The sequence below is a fragment of the Haliotis rubra genome, unplaced genomic scaffold (assembly GCF_003918875.1).
Source record: "Haliotis rubra isolate DU_JTF1 unplaced genomic scaffold, ASM391887v1 Scf294, whole genome shotgun sequence".
Taxonomy (NCBI): domain Eukaryota; kingdom Metazoa; phylum Mollusca; class Gastropoda; order Lepetellida; family Haliotidae; genus Haliotis; species Haliotis rubra.
In genome coordinates, this window is record NW_025766962.1 from 1,171,087 (window position 1) to 1,193,319 (window position 22,233).

Consider the following 22,233-nt stretch of genomic DNA (forward strand, 5'->3'; position numbering starts at 1 on the left):
TAAACTATTATGTAACTATAAGGTAATGGGACACAGTGTGAGATCCGTCACATCCGGGCCTAAGTCAGGCCCGTTCAGAGGAAGAATAACCTAAGTCTTAGCTAGGTCTTTTTTTTGCATAAATCATGCATATTCAACACGCTGTAATTCTGAAAAATATTAATGTATCAACGTGATATTTCACCACAATCTAGGTCTCAACATGACGTTCAGTGGGTATTATAATGTCAAAACAACCTAAGTCTCACTTAGGTCGTTCTGCTTCGCAACCCTTCATATGTATCTGAATACAACTGTGTCACAAACATGGTGAAGAGATACACAGAGACGTCCGGGGGATACCTGTGTGTAAGCTGTGAAGGTAGTAGATTAAATTCATTGTCTTGTATATCTTATACAGTCTTCACTCTTACTAGTACTCATCAAGAAATTGAACTTTGTGTTTATTACACTTTATCATAAGTCAGTGTTCCTCATTGTGTGGCAATGTTCCAAGTGTATAACATCGCGTAATAGGGGTCAGTGGTATGCTATATTCTTGAAAGTACTGGAAGATCTTCTATTGTCTTTTTCGTAGGCACGTGAGGGGATCTATCTTATGACAAGCATTGTGTGTGTGATGATACTTATCCCCTGGACTACCTTGCCTAGGTCCTCCTTGGGGGTTGGTTGCTGTCGCAGAGAGGTGGATATTTTCATCACTGGCTTTACTGCCATGATTTTTGCTTTCGTATTATATTAATTTCATTGAGAAGATGGACAAACCTTTACAAATGCCATATTACGTTACATGTTTTTGGAAATTGGAAATATTACAGATTAACTGACCACGTTTCACCATCTTAAATCTGCCAAAGGTCACACTGATAATGAGCATCGGACATAATCGAAGACCAGTATCCCTTAAGCTATCAGAGCCAAGATGCAAAGCGTTTAGCTGTATTGTATGTTTATATTCCACGTTGGTCAAATCACGCTCGTGCCAAATACACCTTCGTGGCATAATCGCACCTGGATATTGCATTCACATGCACGCGACTGTGAATACTGCTACACTCACTCGGACCACGAACATGGATTGCAAGGCACAGATACCAAAGGTAAGTCACCATCAGCAGAGTCACTTGAAAGATGACATGGTACCGTCACAATACTCTGAAGCTACTGTCAACAATTCTACAGTCTCTCAGACAGCCGACGTGTTTTGGTAGTTACTGCTACACAAGGTAAGTGACCAGTACTACCCAGTTGAAAAGCTATATTACTAAACTGGAAGCTTGAAAACACATTACATAGATAGAGGATACTAAACGACCTTCAGTGTAATACCATATTTATTAAACGAGTTAAACATTTGATTCTAAATCTTTCACGAGCTTAATAAAAATGGTATTTCACGGAAGTGAGTTTAGTATTCTGTTTATCACTCTCCAACATAAATTGATAGAAACTGCCAACGTAGTGTTATGACTCTCAGCTTTCCACGAATCAAACAAGGTCTAATACCATTGTGACAGAGGTATTAGCATTGTGAAGTCATAACTGTAAACCATTACGACGTCATACGTCTAGCGGTATTACACTAGTGTAATATTGCTGTAACAAATATCACAGTGCAGTATCACCCACGGGCGAGTAATAAATAAAAAAGTAACAGTAAAATCGAACTATTAAAAATATGTTCCCTATGAATATATTTATGTTCTCTATCTTAGTAGGGACCTTCATGTTTTAGCATGAAACCCACAATGTTTCTGTCAGACAAACCCAGACTAAACACCCCCACCCCCACCCCTTGTCCACAAGTAATTAGATATCACTAGCTAATCTACTAAAAAAAGTACTGTAGGAAATAGAAAAAAAACTGTTTTAGGCTGTTACTCTGTATCCCTACAATTTACACAACTGCAAATAGCATATGGCGAAATAACCCACTTCGGCCTAACTTGGCATTCAGTGGGATGCGTAATAGGATATCCAGAAAAGCATGTTTACTCGTAAAATCGGGCAAAACTTAGAAAAAGTACGAATAGATGCTGAAAACAATAGATCAGACTATCAGATGGCAATTAGGTCGCTCAGCCAGATATGACGACCGACCGTCGACTCACCTGGCATGAAATGCATGTGCTGCCTACAGGCACAAGGGGTCATCTCAAAGGTATTTTGTGCTTATCCATGTGTGTTGACTATGCCTCATCTATTGATTAACATCTTACGTGTCTTCCTTTCATAAAGTTTATGTTGAGATATGTATAAGAGTATGATACCTGATAACCATAGAAACACATCGTATTAAATGTCTCAAAATATATAGTGTGGCATGACCACCCGATCGCGAAGATCGACAGGACTGGATATTATTTGTAAATTGTTATGACATGCCGTGTACTTCCCCAGTATAATTGCCCTAAAGGATTATCTCATCTTAGCTGATATCTCTATCCCCCAGGCCGATCCAAACGATCGTCTGCGACACCCGTCCAGGTTTTGCTTTTGAGACGAACCCTCCTATCTGTTTCTTTTTATGGTGACAGTGAAACTCCATGGTAGCTACATCCTTAATAGTTTCAGCATGAAAGTTATTAATTTTTACACCAGCTATCGTTTATAATGAAGCTACGTCTAATTTCAAATTGGGCATTTAAGCAGTGTCCTTTGTAATACAATATCGTCGCACACTACTTTGCATAAACCCATGGCCTGTTCCAAATAAATCGTTTTGGACTTAGAAAAACACCGCTTTGCTCATTTCTGCACTCATCTCTCCTCAGTAAAGTCCTTTTTCTACGTGTCCTATCTCCCTCCACTGAGACTGTAGTTAGGCCGAAATTAGTTTAACAGATATTTCACACTTTCACATTTCCGACAGTACTTTAGTGATTTAATGACATTGTGTATTAATCTCAAACGTCCCTCTCAGACAGGTGAGCGTAGCTCTAGTGATTAAATGGCATTGTGTATTAATCTCAAACGTCCCTCTCAGCCAGGTGAGCGTAGTTCTAGTGATGTAATGGCATTGTGCATTAATCTCAAATGGCCCTCTCAGCCAGGTGAGCGTAGTTCTAGAAGAACAAGGCGTAACATGACACTGAAGAGAACATGTTAGCGTGGCATTGTAAGGGCGCAAACAATCCAGACAGATGACATAGATTGGGAATAGTGAAAGTTTGAGATGACATGATTAGTTGTAAGTCATGCATTGAAAAACATTCGTATATGCGGCATGGAATGGTCTGAATTAATATTCCGATTTCAGGGAGTATACACTAAACGCCAAAAGAAATGTTACCCTCCTTCCTTAATGACGGAGGTACCTATCTTCAGCTGGCGTTGTGATGCATAGACGTCCACTGCTTGGTCTGTCTATGGTGACCACAGTCTGTCTGTAGCGCTGACTTATAACCGTGACACGGTGGCATCCGAGGACGGTGGCAACAGGATTGCATGTCGACTCCATCTGCACGATCCCAATATCTCTTTCTCTCTATTCAGCTGTTAATCTTCGGGCTCAGGGAACATAAACAAACATCGAGGGTACATCAGCCCATGTCCCCCTCGACACCAGTGAATAACCTATAGTTTAAACAGAAAATGGAAAAAATGTTACTTTGCTTGCAAAATTGTTAACATTGATAATTTTAGATGCTTTTTCACAATATTAAAGACACGTTTTACTTGTTTCACTAATGCAAATCAGCAGAAAATGTTTTCAAAGACTGAAATTATAGGAATGATTCTGTTACAATTTTATACACTCTACAACAGTTGTTTCTTGTTTTAATAGTTGAATAATGGTGACTTAAAATGGTTTATCTTTGTCTCAAGCAGAATTTTATTTCAACTTTTCTTTTGGACATCTGTTAATCACTGTTATTGGTTTATTTCGGCATGGTCGAAAATAGGACAATTTAAGGTGCATTTCACCTAAATATAAATGCATTTGAGAATACTTTTTTGTGATTTGCATAAAGCTGTGTTTTTACGGCCTTCTTGTAAACTAATGCCTTCAAACATATCTTTGATAGTTTTTAAGTAATTCATAATGGTAGGAGGGTAACGTTTCTCTTGGCGTTTAGTGTAGTTCACTCCCTTTGCAGCGCCTTACCAAGTATGGCTAACGTACCTGCAGGTGCCTATGATCTTTTGTCCCGGAGTCACTATGTGGCTGGAATAATGCCATTGTGACGTAAAACCCAACTCAAATGAACTCTTGTCCCGCACATCGTCCGTGGTGGGAAAGACCACTGGGCATGGTTGACCAATGCGCTCTCTCAGTGTCTTACTGGTAGAGGTGGTCAGTTACGTGACGTCAGGCACGAGTGTTATCGTCTGACAAACAGGTAATGTTTCCGGTGTGCTGGGGCGAGTCTTGGTAAGTATTAGGGAAGCAGTCCACCATATATGCTCTCTAACTGTTAGCTTTGTCAAACTAGAGATGTGTTTCCAAACGTTTAGCCTAATATGATACTTAGCTGTGCGTTGTTGCACAAAAAAGACAAAAGCAACCTACTTTTGAGCGATAGTTTCCTTGTCCCAGACAATTTTTAAAATTTTTGATGTTGTATGTCCAGTTCTTCTCATCTGAAAAATGGTAAAAATCTTGGTACTTTATTCATAGAAATATTTCAAAGGTTTCATTGAAATTACCTGTGTTTAAATTATAAGAATAATACCTTGGAGATGTTCACATTATTCTTAACGGGTGTTCCAGGAGAGGACATGTCAACTCGAGCTGAAGAAGGGATGAGGGCTGGCTTCAGTCTAAAACTGACTATGTTTGAAGATATGGTGGTTCCATGTGGTATCATCCCCATTCTGTCCTCCTTCAGGACCCGTGAAGTACGAGATGACGACATCTTTCTGTGTACATATCCTAAATCAGGTAAATACCCGTGACTATATATATTCATATGTTGTGTTTCACGATGGAAGGCACTCTCCTACCCAGAGTTCCATGCGGCAAAAATGTGACGATTCGTCACATCTTGCAATGTCCATTCAATATAATGTACACATTTCGTTTACACTTTATTTGTGACGAGTCTACACATCTATCTAAACATCTTTAATAGAATGGTTTAGTTTCACTGAGAAAATATCCAAACACATGTAACACTATTTCGATTTTCGTAGCGATCCTTTGTTTACATAGGTTGTACGGCTCCACGTGCTGTCATCAAAGCTGATGGAGAGCAAACGATGCAGCCAGTTTGATATCTAAATATGTACCGTCATAGACCTTACTGTCGCATTTGTGGAAGAATATATATGTAACAATGTAAAACATTATGAAGAGAGAGCCGAAAAGCTTTCGTGAGTCCAGTCTCTTCTTATTATGAATATGCGCGTTTGTTTACAAACAAGAGAAAAGTCCGGTCACGTGATATGCAAATTAACCTGTGGCAGTGATGTTATGCGAAGTCATCGCTGTGCCGGAGTGTGGATAGAAGGATTAGATGTTTCTTTTCTACTCCAGACCTAGTCAAACTAATTCAAATAATGTGTTTTTTTAGTCTTAGTCAAATCAAATGAAACAATGTGGTTTCCATCGTAGCAGAAAATACAGCTGACTCAATTTAACAAAATGGATGTATAGTTCAAAACCATATGGCACAGATACGACGTGTGCCATAATTATTTCAGGGAAATTGTTGACATGAAGTCAAACAATAGGTCTTCACACAGTAGAGACCACGCACGTGTGGTTGTAATGCTATGTCGTATAACATGTCAGTTTGCTGAGGGTCACATAGGATGACATACGGCCTAATGCAGTGTGCTGATGCCTATCATCCAGTTCTCAACTCTACAGGTACCCACTGGACATGGGAGATTCTCAACATGATCGTTAAAGGCGAAGCGAAGTACACAGAGCATTGGCTGGGTTCTTCCTATATTGACCAACGCAATGAAGATGTCATAGATGCCATTGCTTCTCCGAGGATCTTGACAACCCACATGATACCACGGTGACTATAACATTCATTATGAAGTTCCTTTGATATAAGCCTTTGAAAACTGCTGCATCAAAGATAGTTATGTCTCATGCATACGAGATGAGTCTTCAAGTGAACCTGTTCATACAAAGCGACATGTACACTCAATCTGAATCGTGTAGGGGGTACTTGCCTTGACTAATTTGTTATTGTAAAGGCTGTATTTTACGTGAGTGTAACCTTACCTGTGCAGTATTCTTAACATAAAGGAAATGTTATGTTACTGTTTTATCCGTCGTATAAAAAATATTTTCAGCAGGTTCTTTTATTATGGTCTCGTTACGACTTTACACGGAATTCAATCACGTGCAACCTCTCGCACGTGAAACATATTGTATGATCTAAAATCTAAAGGATCAAATGTTTTTCACTTATCTCTAAGGGTATCGCTGAGGCCTTAGGATGGTAACTTATGTTTTAAAGTGATGTGTGTTGATAATATATCGGAGCCAGATAGTTTTATCACTTTTCTTGTTTGATAGTTTTATCTCCATGGCAACTGATTGATTGTTCCAGCATTCTACCAAGAGCAATTTGGGAACGAAAGTGTCGTATAATCAACGTACAGCGAAATCCGAAGGATGTTGCAGTGTCCTACTTCTTCCAGTCAACTAATCAGAACTGGATGAATGAATCAGCAGGGCCGTCTTTCACTGGTTCCTGGGATAACTTCTTAGATGCATTTATCAAGGGAAACAGTTAAGTTCAATGTACCACAACCACAAACCAACATCTAGGCTCTGAAATGAACATATTTTACAGAAAGAAGGGTTAAAAATAATAATCATAAAAATAATGAAAATGAGATCAGAAAGTTTCTCCATTTTAGGAAACTGTGGAAATCTAGACTTGCCACATATTTCTAGACTTGTTTCGAGGTTATCTATCACCAGGGTCCCGATCCACAAAACGTTCGTAGCGTTACGACATTTGTAAGCCTATGGTTAACGACAGGTCGTAACGTTGCGAACGCTTCAGCAAACATCCAAAAATTGTACTAGAAGTATCGGTTCCTGTTGAGGCCCATTGTTCTGTTTTGTCCGAAAATATAATGTGGGCTACATAAATTTCAGTACCCAATGACTCTGCGTTTGATCACACCCTGTCATGGAACAAGGTTCCAGGAGATTACCCAGATGTTCCCTTTCTTCAGCTACATTATGAAGACTTGAAGAAAGTGAGTGATGTCAAATATAATGACAACATATATCATACTTTTCATGGTTTGGCACACCATTCCGTCAAATGACAATTTACTCAGGGTCAGTCCACAGTTCGTTTGACTTTCTAAAAGCCCTTCTCCAATCGGCTATTCATTCAAATCTATCATCTATCATGAAGTTATACATCCTTGGTAATCACTATCATGTCATAAAGCCATTAAATGACACACATTGTCAGATGGAACCTCACACAGCAAAGCCCTTCACCTTAAAAAATCATCCTCTGGGTCTTTGACTTTGAACTTTAAAATGTGACCTTGAACTTTAAATGTGGCAAGAATACTTAAAAATCGAAAGTGTTTAACCACACTATTTGCATCTGCATTTCATGTTGACATGGCAACGTTTTCATTAATGTTTATTATTGAAGAAAATGTCAAAGTAGCCTGATAATGTTTATGAAATAGGACTACGAGATTGAACATAAACTTTCTCGCTTGATGCCTCAGCGTAACATGTACAATGTTTCATCAACCATTATGTCGATTATTTAGATGCACAGCGACTGAATTGGATATTTTAAAACGTTTGAACAAATATTTGTTACAATAAATCGTTTTTCAGAATGCAGTGAAAGTGGTTAAACAGTTGGCTGAGTTCATTCTGCATCCTCTCCCTGACAAGGTTTATGAAGAAATTGCAGAAGCATGCGGGTTTACAAAGCTGAAACACGCCCACACGTGTCTGAAAACCCCAATGTTTTCTACCCCATGGAAAGAAGGGTCTCCTGGTCATTTCAGGAAAGGTAGGATCTCTTAGAACAGTGTGAGTGAGTGAGTTATGTGTTCTGTGTTTTTCTGATATTGCGTTTACTAATTATGAGTTCATTGGAAATAATATTCAAGTAAAATAACTTTCCTCTAAGGAGAAGTGACATGTAAAGATTTATCCATTCTTTCAGGTGAGACCCGTGAAGGTCATGGTTAAAATATTGATCTTCAGTAACCCATGGTTGTCGTAAGAGGCGACTAACGGGATCGGGTGTTCAGGCTCGCTGACATGTCATCAGTTCCCAATTGCGCAGATCGATGCTGTTGATCACTGGACTGTCTGTTCCAGACTCGATTATTTACAGACCTCCGCCATATAGCTAGAATGTTGCTGGGTGCGGCGTAAAACTAAACTCACTCACTCTTTCAGGTGAAACTGGCGACTGGAAGCACTGGTTTACAGTTGCTCAGAGTGAAAGGTTTGACAGAATCTACCAACAGAAGTTTCATCGAACATTTCCATACTGAATGTTACTCCTCTAGGTCTGTTTTCGTCCTTCACATCCACCCAACAATTGATTTAGCTACACATATACATCATTCAGTATCTGAGTAAGTTGCTGATCTACACATGCATTGTTACCGTAATGTAATGAGAATGTTCATGTGACAGCCTAAAAATGTGATGATATAAAGTGATGCATTAAAATGTCAATATATAATAAATTATTAAATATTGTCTTCATTCAATGCTTACACGTGATGTCCATCCTTCTTCCCAGCATTGTTAGCTGGTTCAGGGGTTCAATGTTCAATGTCCAGGGGGACAGATATTTGATTGTCATTCAATGTCCACAGACTACTAATTACAGACGAGTGATTATAACTGTAATAATCATAGATGAAATTTCCATTATCAATATTCAATAATTTGCTCATGACCAGATCTACACCATTAAAGGATAACTGTTCAGTGTCCAGTGGCACGCTGTAATAACGTCACATGTATTCGACATCATGAATGTGTTTATTCACTATGTAAGATTAATTTGTTGAATTAGTGAATGAAAATATAATTTTAGTTCGATTGCAATGATCAAACTGTTCTACATTACACATTACATTGTGTGATGTGCAGAATGAGGCAGATTAAATGCTTGATTTGCATTTTAGAATATGCTATTTGATGAACATAAAGAGGTTTCTGGATTTTCTGGATTTCATCTTCTTTTATTCTTACATGGGTAGATTACATTTGTGATAGCTACGTTTTAGAAAAATTATACGGGCCTGCAAGTGTTGAATAATTGTCTTGAGAGTAAAAGAAAAAATATACATTTGGCTTACATGATGTTTAAGCATTTCACTTTACGGCAAAACGGATGTTAGCCAATCGCCCGTGTGTGGGGGCATTACCAGTACATTCGTTCCGAGGACATATACTCTTCATAAAAAGTAGGGGAACCTCAACTTTCAATTTGGATAGGCAGTATGAGCGTTAACAAACTTTTCAAAGACAGACATCTTATGAACGCACCACCATTTCTCTTTATCACCGCCCCTAAACACAACGCATGGGATGCACGCGCACAACACAGTAGCCCCACACACGTGCATGATTTTGACAGTTTCCAAGAAGGTCGATAAATCACCGTAGACCATTAATTTTGACAATCATCTTGCATCGCACAGTTGTTAGTGTTTGTTTAAATGAAAATCGTACACATGCAAATTTCACGTCATACACTAATCATCTTTCAAGAGCAATTACTGTACAAACAACCAAGGTCATAAGGAAGTGCAAGTGGTGATGAACTCTCAAAACATTCATCATCATCATATCAGCATTGATTGACTCCGATATATCACCCAATTGTTTCAATCGTAAATTAAAAATGAAGTTCCCCAACTTTTGTAAGAGTATAATACAAGCAGACCTGTATTGTGATTGAACAAATTATACCATGTATCATTTAAACTCATTCTAGATGTTTCCACTTAAGACGCAACTTGATATTTTTCGGCATTTTTGAGAAATGGGTACACTGTGTGACCCCAATTCCAGAATTACCTTGGTCCGCTATGAGTGTGTCGCTTAACATAGATAACACACAAGGTACAACTGTGTGAAAACGAGTATGTTGTGCACACCAGACACAGGCAGTTTTGGCTCGAGATTTTGCAGAACATCTTGCTGTTGCTGAGATAACGATAACTGCCGTGTTCAACAACACTCAAACCTTCCATGCTGACCTGCCAGTTGAAATACACTATACATAAAGAAAAGCGAAATAAACTCATTCTCAAAAATTATAATCACAATAGCAACATATTCACTCTGCCGTTCACTGAACTGCAGCATGCACCACAAGTGTATGTCATGCCAAACGTCTTCTTGTTGACTCGCTTGTAGTAATGCACCTTGTCTGATCCCTGATGGATTAAACGTTTTGTGCATTTATGATGAATACATTCTGTTATATATTATTGTTTATCATTGCGCTGAATACAAATGCCTTCCCTTAACTTATCCAGAATTCGGTGACGTTAAAGATCTTAGCATTTGCCTCGTTTTGTCATTATCACCTGGATTTCACAATAACACCAACCTGTGAAGTCTGTGAAAACGTGTTTTCTCCTTCCGAGCGAAACTTGACGGCGTGATTCAATATTTGAACCACAGATGGTTACAAAAGCATGATTAACTGTCGCATGGTCATGATACAAGGTGAGCATATTCCTCCCCACCACTGGGTCCGGTCACAGACACATGCAATAACAAATCAGTTGTGTACATGGTAAAAACATGGTATCACTGGTGAAAGTCAAAACAGAGAATAGCATTAGACAGCATTTGTATAATTACATTAACGGGTTAAATTTGGATATGTCCTCACGCCTGCCATAAAAACCTTTGAATGCTTTGCAGAGGCCGTAACTTTTGCAACCGTGTTGCAGCTCAAAATGTGCTGAAAGTCGACAGCAAAACTTGGAGCTGATGAAATATAGCCCGACATAAAGAGCATAGAGGTTGTAAGAGTTTAACAGTGATTCTGTTTGTTCTCTGTTTGGCACAATAACTTTTGCCTTTCTGTATGATTCCATTTGTTTCAGATCCTTCTTTTGTTACGTAAAGCATTACGGTTGCTCTTTAAGATTTACGTTTAGTGTACATTTGTTGGACCCAGCAATATCTATCTTTGTGCAGAATTTGTTGGACCTTCAGGAACGTGGAATTACCTTGTATTCAGATTTGAGAGTCACACGGGAAGGTTATAGTAGTGATACATGGTATACCGGTTTGGACAGATTTCCGAACGAATAGAACGAACGAACCAACAAATAAATCGTTTGGGTGACAAGAGGTGATACTACCAGCATTGTGAGTGAGTGAGAATGGTTTTACACCGCTTCAAGCAATATTCCAGCAATATTACGACAGTGAACACCAAAGATGTGCTTCACACAGCACCAATGATTCAAACCAGGGCTGGAGGTCACGAGAGAATGAATAAACATAAAAAAAGAAAAACCTGTACTCAAATGACAGTTATAGTCCGTTTGATTTCATTTTAGAACGATGAATTGCTCACTATCACAGAATCCAAAAGTTGCAACAAAACCAAATTTTGCACAGTCACATGAAATCGACAGACCAACTCTGCTTTGTATCGTGATTTTGGACACCCACGTGTGCAGTGAAATTTCAATTTCACACGTGCAACTCGCACACCTGGCCGTTCTACCAGCAAGTTGCCCCCGTAAAATTAAAACTACATGTACTTTGAATGAAAAGGGGCTTACGTACCCTCTCAGTGGAACAATTATTTAGGGGTTAACAAGTGGCTATAATGTATGGATAAAAAGTGGAAACGTGCCCCCAAAAACTACCACAGATTTTTCTGAAAGCTTTACTGATGTTCAAAAGGTCCAAAAGGTTTACAATGGAGAAGAGTTGGACTAATCTTTCCAGTGTAAATAGGCTACATGACAACGAATACACGATATCCATCGGTATCTGCTAGATGCCTTTATAACCATTACTGGACAAAGTAGTTTCAGGAACTATCATGTTGTTATGTGTTGTTAAGTTGACATCTTTAGTGAGTGAGTTTAGTTTTAACGGAGGGAGGTAAGAGGAACACCCACGCGCAACATAACGGGGCAGGAAATGGCAGCATACTAGGGGTCGTCTCATGATACTTATACTGACATCCTGAACAGTGTACCGCACTCTTTTACTGTTGAGATACCGTGGTTATCAAATGAAGAATATAAAATGTGTAATCGCATGATAGTCAAAACAGGGTGTAGGTCTAAAAAGAGTGTATTTGTGAAACAGCGCGCATGTGTAAAACAGGGTGTGGGTAATGAAACAGGGTCTAGTTGTAAAACAGGAAGTAGGTGTGAAACAGGGTGTAGGTGTAAAACAGAGTAGGTGTAAAACAGGGTGTATGTGTAAAACAGGGTGTACGTGTGAAACAGGGTGTATGTCTAAAACAGGGGTGTAGGTGTAAAACATGGTACGGGTGTAAAATAAGGAGTATCTGTAAATCAGGGTGTTGGTATAAACCAGGGAGTATGTGTACAATGGCGAAAAACAACTGAACATAGATACTCAACTCTGGCACAGCATGGAAACAATGGCGAGAAAACAACTGAACATAGATACTCAACTCTGGCACAGTGCACAGACAATGGCGAGAAAACAACTGAACATAGATACTCAACTCTGGCACAGTGCACAGACAATGGCGAGAAAACAACTGAACATAGATACTCAACTCTGGCACAGTGCACAGACAATGGCGAGAAAACAACTGAACATAGATACTCAACTCTGGCACAGTGCACAGACAATGGCGAGAAAACAACTGAACATAGATACTCAACTCTGGCACAGTACACAGACAATGGCGAGAAAACAACTGAACATAGATACTCAACTCTGGCACAGTGCACAGACAATGGCGAGAAAACAACTGAACATAGATACTCAACTCTGGCACAGTGCACAGACAATGGCGAGAAAACAACTGAACATAGATACTCAACTCTGGCACAGTACACAGACAATGGCGAGAAACAACTGAACATAGATACTCAACTCTGGCACAGTACACAGACAATGGCGAGAAAACAACTGAACATAGATACTCAACTCTGGCACAGTACACAGACAATGGCGAGAAAACAACTGAACATAGATACTCAACTCTGGCACAGTGCACAGACAATGGCGAGAAAACAACTGAACATAGATACTCAACTCTGGCACAGTGCACAGACAATGGCGAGAAAACAACTGAACATAGATACTCAACTCTGGCACAGTACACAGACAATGGCGAGAAAACAACTGAACATAGATACTCAACTCTGGCACAGTGCACAGACAATGGCGAGAAAACAACTGAACATAGATACTCAACTCTGGCACAGTACACAGACAATGGCGAGAAAACAACTGGCAACATAGATGAACATAGATACTCAACTCTGGCACACAGTGACAATGGCGAGAAAACAACTGAACATAGATACTCAACTCTGGCACAGTGCACAGACAATGGCGAGAAAACAACTGAACATAGATACTCAACTCTGGCACAGTACACAGACAATGGCGAGAAAACAACTGAACATAGATACTCAACTCTGGCACAGTGCACAGACAATGGCGAGAAAACAACTGAACATAGATACTCAACTCTGGCACAGTACACAGACAATGGCGAGAAAACAACTGAACATAGATACTCAACTCTGGCACAGTACACAGACAATGGCGAGAAAACAACTGAACATAGATACTCAACTCTGGCACAGTGCACAGACAATGGCGAGAAAACAACTGAACATAGATACTCAACTCTGGCACAGTGCACAGACAATGGCGAGAAAACAACTGAACATAGATACTCAACTCTGGCACAGTACACAGACAATGGCGAGAAAACAACTGAACATAGATACTCAACTCTGGCACAGTGCACAGACAATGGCGAGAAAACAACTGAACATAGATACTCAACTCTGGCACAGTGCACAGACAATGGCGAGAAAACAACTGAACATAGATACTCAACTCTGGCACAGTGCACAGACAATGGCGAGAAAACAACTGAACATAGATACTCAACTCTGGCACAGTACACAATGGCGACAATGGCGAGAAACACAACTGAACATAGATACTCAACTCTGGCACAGTGCACAGACAATGGCGAGAAAACAACTGAACATAGATACTCAACTCTGGCACAGTGCACAGACAATGGCGAAAAACAACTGAACATAGATACTCAACTCTGGCACAGTGCACAGACAATGGCGAGAAAACAACTGAACATAGATACTCAACTCTGGCACAGTGCACAGACAATGGCGAGAAACAACTGAACATAGATACTCAACTCTGGCACAGTGCACAGACAATGGCGAGAAAACAACTGAACATAGATACTCAACTCTGGCACAGTGCACAGACAATGGCGAGAAAACAACTGAACATAGATACTCAACTCTGGCACAGTGCACAGACAATGGCGAGAAAACAACTGAACATAGATACTCAACTCTGGCACAGTACACAGACAATGGCGAGAAAACAACTGAACATAGATACTCAACTCTGGCACAGTACACAGACAATGGCGAGAAAACAACTGAACATAGATACTCAACTCTGGCACAGTACACAGACCTCAACTCTGGCACAGCACACAGGCTCTGGAACGTACCTGTTTTATCCCATAAATCGAACCAATATGGCCACCTTTAAACACCTTTAAAAGACCATCCACCATGCTAAGACGGGTTATACATGTTATCATGCATGTTGTTATACATTTAGGAACCAATAAATGACACACAAAATCACAAAATTGATTTGGAATCATTTAATGAATATATTCTAGGAGTAATGAATCTAGTTGGTGTCTGACATCATTAAACACTTCACTGCAGCAACTGTAGACACGATTACGTATTTAATGTAATCTCTATCTCATACACACACACACACACTCTCTCTCTCTCTCGTTTTTTTCTCTCTCGTGCACACACATGTGTGCGTGCGTGCGTGTGTGTATGAGGTAGAGACAGTGTGTGTGTGTACGTGTGTGCGATGTATGGTTTACGCCGTAGCAGTAATATTACAGCTATTCGCGGCCCTCACACACAGATCCCATGAAATGATTGATGAGGGAATCAACGAGTAACGAGTTTGGATGCTGGTCGTCGTTTTCTGTAGCCACTGTCAAATCTATATTATTTAAGAAAAGCACATTGTTCTCGAGCCCATTAAATGCGTCCCGCTGGATCGTGTCGTATATGAACATCCAACAATCATCCAGAAACCCTATCCTCTTCCTGCCCTTGAAAGCATGAGTCCCGCGTATCGCTACTTTTACCCCAGGGGCACGAGCAACTAACGACTTCACAGATCGAGCAATTCGTTGCATGTGTGTTCTGAAAACCTCTGGAGGGAAGGAGTTAAAATGAAGGTACATATGAATGAGGAATATATCCCTTGAGGTATTGGGAATGTCATCCAGATAGGCATGAGTTGCTCTGTTGTAAGCCAGTTTGTCGAACCTGAATCCATGGTAAAAGGGATACTCATGAGGCACAAACATTAGCGTGATGTTCCAGGACTTGTCCATGGTTACTGCTTGTTTGTACCACTTGGAATTGTCCCATTCCTCTGTAACCAGTTTCAATCCTAAACGCTCTTTTAAAGTAAGGAACCACGCTCTGGATGTTGAATCGCCATGGATCCAAAGTATCCGGTTTTTCAGACATTCCCTGTATATTTTCGAATCAGCTGGAATTGTGTTTTTACAAGTTAGAGACTTCCAGGAATTTTTGTAGAAGAAGCCAACAGGTGTTGATGCCTTCCAGCTTTTCCTCAGAGGGGTTTTGTTACATGGGACACTTGGCAAAGAAACTGTCTCTTGCTCTGCAAACAGAGATCATTGATTGATGAACCACGGTCACACAACGTTATATCGAAGTTGAAGGGACTTACGAAAACTACACCTCGTTATCTGATGTTCGACATAATCGCAAAATACTGCCTATATAAGGAATACCCAGGACCGAATCTTTCACTTCGAAACAACCCTACGTTCGACACATCCAAGTCTGACAGTGTTTAACTGTATTCAGTTTCAACATAAGCAAGATAATATCCATAACGTTTGAATTCATTCATATCATATGCATGACATTTTACGTGATAAAGTCCGCATACTTGTAGAAGAAAGAATGATTACTCAGTTCTATTGGCTGCTCAATCAAGCCTCTGGACATAATTGACAATATCTAGGACCAAAATCTTTAGATAAATAGTGATCTGACACAAGGTGTGCGAGTTTACATTTTCTAAATTCCATACATTTTAAGGTATATTCTTTATGTGAGCCGTTTGTGGCGTCAAAAACAATTAAAGATGACATCAAAATGCGGGCTTACATCTTCTATTGACCAATCAGCATCCAGAGTTGCTGAAAATGCTGTCCTAAGTCTCTCTCTCTCTCTCTCTCTCTCTCTCTCTCTCTCTCTCTCTCTCTCTCTCTCTCTCTCTCTCTCTCTCTCTCTCTCTCTCTCTCTCTCTCTCTCTCTCTGATACTTGGTCTTGTAACTTTCATGAGCTTATAACGAAGTGTGATACTTGGTCTTGTAACTTCCATGAGCTTATAACGGGGTTACTTTCATCCGCTTATTACGGGGACATACCTGCTGTCACTGTAATCGCGACAGCTGTGGGGATGTTTTGATGTAACAGCTGTCTGAAACAAAGCATGGAATGTATTTTATGAAACACTCAGTTAGAATAATAATATAGTTTTATTTCGAATAAGTTTGATTTCGAATTACAAATGATATTATTTCAAAATGATGACAAATACAGTTATAAATAAACATTGTTGTCTGAACGCTTCGGAGCAAACCACCCTGAAAACCATTATACTGGCATGAGTGAGTGTGCTTTTAGGCCGCTTTCAGCAATATTCCAGCAATATCACGGCGGGGGATACATTGTACACAAGTGAGGAATCGAACCGTGGACTTGTGCATGACAGCAAACGCTTTATCCACTGGTCTATCCCACCATCTCAGTCATGAGATTCTTGAGAGGCATTCAGAAGTTGGTGAATATATAAGACGAGTATATGGACGGTGACTTCTTCTTTATTGTATAGTCACGATATGGCTGAAATATTGCCGATGTGACGTTAAATAATAACTCACTCACTCACTCTTTATTGTATAACACGACGTTTCTAGGCTCCTTCTTTATTCAATATACCATATACTCGTCTTAAACATCCCAGTTATGTTGGAATACACATCGTATCGAAATGATCAGTCTGTTATATCAAGGTAACCATCATACTGAATTATCGTCATTAATCGTATAAGGTCATATTTGTTGGCGTTCATCAGCTGATGAATACATTGCCTTACTTGAGGAAATGCCATCATGCGCGAAATATCACTAGTTGAGCAACTCTCCGCTGGACTGACAGCGTTATCATGTTGCACAGTGTACCGACATTCATCGGGAATTCAACGACAGGTGGCTTGGTAGTGTGACCACCCGCTACTGTCTACATCATATCTAGATAACCATTATGTTGAATTAACATCATATCTTGATGACCATTGTGTTGAATTAATTTCAGATCTTGATAATCATTATGTTGAATTAATATCAAATATTATTAATATAATATATATGTTAATATTGATATAATATATATGGGACTTAAACAAATTAGATATAATAAATAAATGAATAAATTGATAAAAGTAGTACTCTTTGAAGAACTTTGCTTCGTGTGACGTGAACAGAGTCGGCTGATAACTGTCAGCACGCAGTTCTGTTAAGTCGTAACACAACAATTTCCGGTGTGATGGTTTCCCACAATACCATGGGAGACCGTAATTCTCGGCCGTCAAGTTACAGACATTCGTAAATCCTCGGATTTTTGGGATCGGCAGGCACAAAGTTTCTTCTTTAACGCCGTCGCTCTCAAACCTCGCCGATATGTTCCTCAGTGTGTAGTAATCGAGATATATCCTATAGAATATATCCACGTTTTCTTTACGACTAGCAATGGTGGCCTCGATTTTCGGACTTCCGGTCCAGAGAGCTCGGAGAGTTCCTGTGTAGGTGCCGTCTTTGTTGTCAGTGACAACACCGGCTGCGCGTGCTTCTTTTGACTTTTCGCTCATCCACACTCTCACGTTATCACCTCCCTTGGTTTTACGTCGCTTGTATTCGTCGAAAAGTTAGATTTTCACAGAAACTGTGTCCCCTAGTTTAAAGTCCGTTTTAGATGAAGAGAGTTGCATCTTTGAATTAGGAGCATATGAACAGCTATTTGGGTCCGTCTGTGCAATGGTACTCGCTAAGGGGTTTCCTATTACTGCCTTCAAATCAGATAGTGTTTTCCAGTCCACAGACATCGGGCCCTGCCAGTCACTTGAACGTCGAACATCGTCCCTGACATTTGGCTTTGGAAGAGACGAGTTCTGTCTGAAAACAAACTAGAATGAATTGTAGACGAATAGGATCAAAAGAAAAGAAAATCTAAGAGTTTTATTGTCTGTAAACGTAAGCGATATGCATTACTTGATATTACGATATTACTTGAAGCACAATTGGAAGGTTGAGTGCGGCTGTGTAGTGTTTTTCTTGGGGTTATATATTACATGTAACCACCACACCTAATATTCACAATTCCCTAACAAGGACTAACAATTTTTGCAGGCCCTTTGAAATGTAAACGCGTTAAAATGAAAACAACACATTAATTTGTGGAAACAAGATCCCATGATGGCAAAACATGAACTGAAATAAAAACCTAGTCAACTTAACTTGGCTACAAAGTACAACCTCCCCACTCAACTCATGACCACTGATAAATAAAATCCTGACGCCAAATGGTGAGATCGGATTCATGAGGTAACGGTCGTCTGCTCCCCGGTTTTGTAAACATAATAACCCCAAAACATAGATTACAAACAGAAAAAGGTAGATGGCAAAAAATTGAAGAATTTGTACTTTATGCAGTACTTGTATCGGAGATTATTTTAATTCCCTACTTCAATATCCATCTTAACAAAATCTGAGACAGAAATATCTTCCTTATTATTACTGTAAATGTCCATCTATAGAAAAGTTAAATTCCCAAATGAATTGTTCGTATGTGCCCTTACTGATGAGAATGGCCAGATATATAAAGCTGGCCTAGCAATGTTTCATTTATTTGGAAACAGCACAATAAATTTTAGCAAATGTGTATATGTATGCTCTATATCAATGTTCGTGATTCATGAGAATAAACTCTGTTCTGTTCTGTTCCTGCGATCGACGAGCGCTGAAACAAAGGGAGATTGGCTGACACACCAATTTGCACCCCGTATTTAAAAAAGCTCTGCTGAAGTCTTGGAATTTAAAAAATCAATATGGTACATCTTATCAAATTTATTGAAGAGTGATGTTAATTGTAACACAGCAAACATGTCAATGTTGTCACTTTCCTTTTAGTTGTTGCAGCGCTGGCGATATCTCAAATTGTTGGAGTTTTAGTTGGAGTAGCTACATCTTAATGATGATTATAACACACTTGAGTTCATATTGCCATGACTGCCATACTATTAAATATTGCCGTGATTGTCATACTATCTATTATTGCCATGACTGCCATACTATTAAATACTGCCGTGATTGTCATACTATCTATTATTGCCATGACTGCCATACTATTAAATACTGCCGTGATTGTCATACTATCTATTATTGCCATGACTGCCATACTATTAAATACTGCCGTGATTGTCATACTATCTATTATTGCCATGACTGCCATACTATTAAATACTGCCGTGATTGTCATACTATCTATTATTGCCATGACTGCCATACTATTAAATACTGCCGTGATTGTCATACTATCTATTATTGCCATGACTGCCATACTATTAAATACTGCCGTGACTGTCATACTATCTATTATTGCCATGACTGCCATACTATTAAATACCGCCGTGACTGCCATACTATCTATTATTGCCATGACTGTCATACTATTAAATATCTGCCGTGGATTGCCATACTATCTATTATTGCCATGACTGCCATACTATTAAATACTGCCGTGATTGTCATACTATCTATTATTGCCATGATTGCCATACTATTAAATACTGCCGTGATTGTCATACTATCTATTATTGCCATGACTGCCATACTATTAAATACTGCCGTGACTGTCATACTATCTATTATTGCCATGATTGCCATACTATTAAATACTGCCGTGATTGCCATACTATCTATTATTGCCATGACTGCCATACTATTAAATACTGCCGTGACTGTCATACTATCTATTATTGCCATGACTGCCATACTATTAAATACTGCCGTGACTGCCATACTATCTATTATTGCCATGACTGTCATACTATTAAATACTGCCGTGATTGCCATACTATCTATTATTGCCATGACTGCCATACTATTAAATACTGCCGTGATTGTCATACTATCTATTATTGCCATGATTGCCATACTATTAAATACTGCCGTGATTGTCATGCTATCTATTATTGCCATGACTGCCATACTATTAAATACTGTCGTGATTGTGATACTTTCTATTATTGCCGTGATTGTCATACTATCTTTTATTGCCATGACTGCCATACTATTAAATACTGCCGTGACTGTCATACTATCTATTATTGCCGTGATTGTCATACTATCTATTATTGCCATGATTGTCATACTATCTATTATTGCCATGACTGCCATACTATTAAATACTGTCGTGATTGTCATAGTATCTATTATTGCCATGACTACCATACTATTAAATACTGCCGTGACTGTCATACTATCTATTATTGCCGTGATTGTCATACTATCTATTATTGCCATGATTGTCATACTATCTATTATTGCCATGACTGCCATACTATTAAATACTGCCGTGATTGTCATACTATCTATTATTGCCATGACTACCATACTATTAAATACTGTCGTGATTGTCATACTATCTATTATTGCCATGACTGCCATACTATTAAATACTGCCGTGATTGTCATACTATCTATTATTGCCATGACTGCCATACTATTAAATACTGCCGTGATTGTCATACTATCTATTATTGCCATGATTGCCATACTATTAAATACTGTCGTGATTGTCATACTATCTATTATTGCCGTGATTGTCATACTATCTATTATTGCCGTGATTGTCATACTTTCTATTATTGCCATGATTGTCATACTATCTATTATTGCCATGACTGCCATACTATTAAATACTGCCGTGACTGTCATACTATCTATTATTGCCGTGATTGTCATACTATCTATTATTGCCATGATTGTCATACTATCTATTATTGCCGTGATTGTCACCCTATCTATTATTACCGTGATTGGCATACTATCTATTATTGCTGTGATTGTCATACTATCTATTATTGCCGCGACTGTCATACGATCTATTATTGCCGTGATTGTGATACTATTTATGATTGTCATACTAATCATTACTGCCGTGATTGTCATACTATCTATTATTGCCATGATTGTCATACTATCTATTATTGCCATGATTGTCACCCTATCTATTATTACCGTGATTGGCATACTATCTATTATTGCTGTGATTGTCATACTATCTATTATTGCCGCGACTGTCATGTGATCTATTATTGCCGTGATTGTCATACTATTTATGATTGTCATACTAATCATTAGTGCCGTGATTGTCATACTATCTATTATTGCCATGATTGCCATACTATCTATTATTGCCGTGATTGCCATACTATATATTATTGCCGTGATTGTCATACTATCTATTATTGCCGTGATTGCCATACTAGCTATTATTGCCATGATTGCCATACTATCTATTATTGCCGTGATTGTCATACTATCTATTATTGCCGTGATTGTGATACTTTCTATTATTGCCGTGATTGTCATACTATCTATTATTGCCATGACTGCCATACTATTAAATACTGCCGTGACTGTCATACTATCTATTATTGCCGTGATTGTCATACTATCTATTATTGCCATGATTGTCATACTATCTATTCTTGCCATGACTGCCATACTATTAAATACTGTCGTGATTGTCATACTATCTATTATTGCCATGACTACCATACTATTAAATACTGCCGTGACTGTCATACTATCTATTATTGCCGTGATTGTCATACTATCTATTATTGCCATGATTGTCATAC

The 22,233-nt window shown here is 39.0% G+C and overlaps 1 protein-coding gene across 1 annotated transcript; it reads left to right on the forward strand.

The window, feature by feature from the left end:
• The first annotated feature begins 1,069 nt into the window (after positions 1–1,069).
• Positions 1,070–8,545, forward strand: LOC124282188 (sulfotransferase 1B1-like). Its single transcript, XM_046718153.1, has 7 exons — positions 1,070–1,226; positions 4,715–4,885; positions 5,816–5,972; positions 6,516–6,697; positions 7,073–7,176; positions 7,787–7,967; positions 8,363–8,545. The coding sequence occupies exons 2-7, from the start codon at positions 4,723–4,725 to the stop codon at positions 8,458–8,460; spliced, it is 885 nt and encodes a 294-aa protein (XP_046574109.1). The 5' UTR covers positions 1,070–1,226; positions 4,715–4,722; the 3' UTR covers positions 8,461–8,545.
• The last annotated feature ends 13,688 nt before the right edge of the window (positions 8,546–22,233 follow it).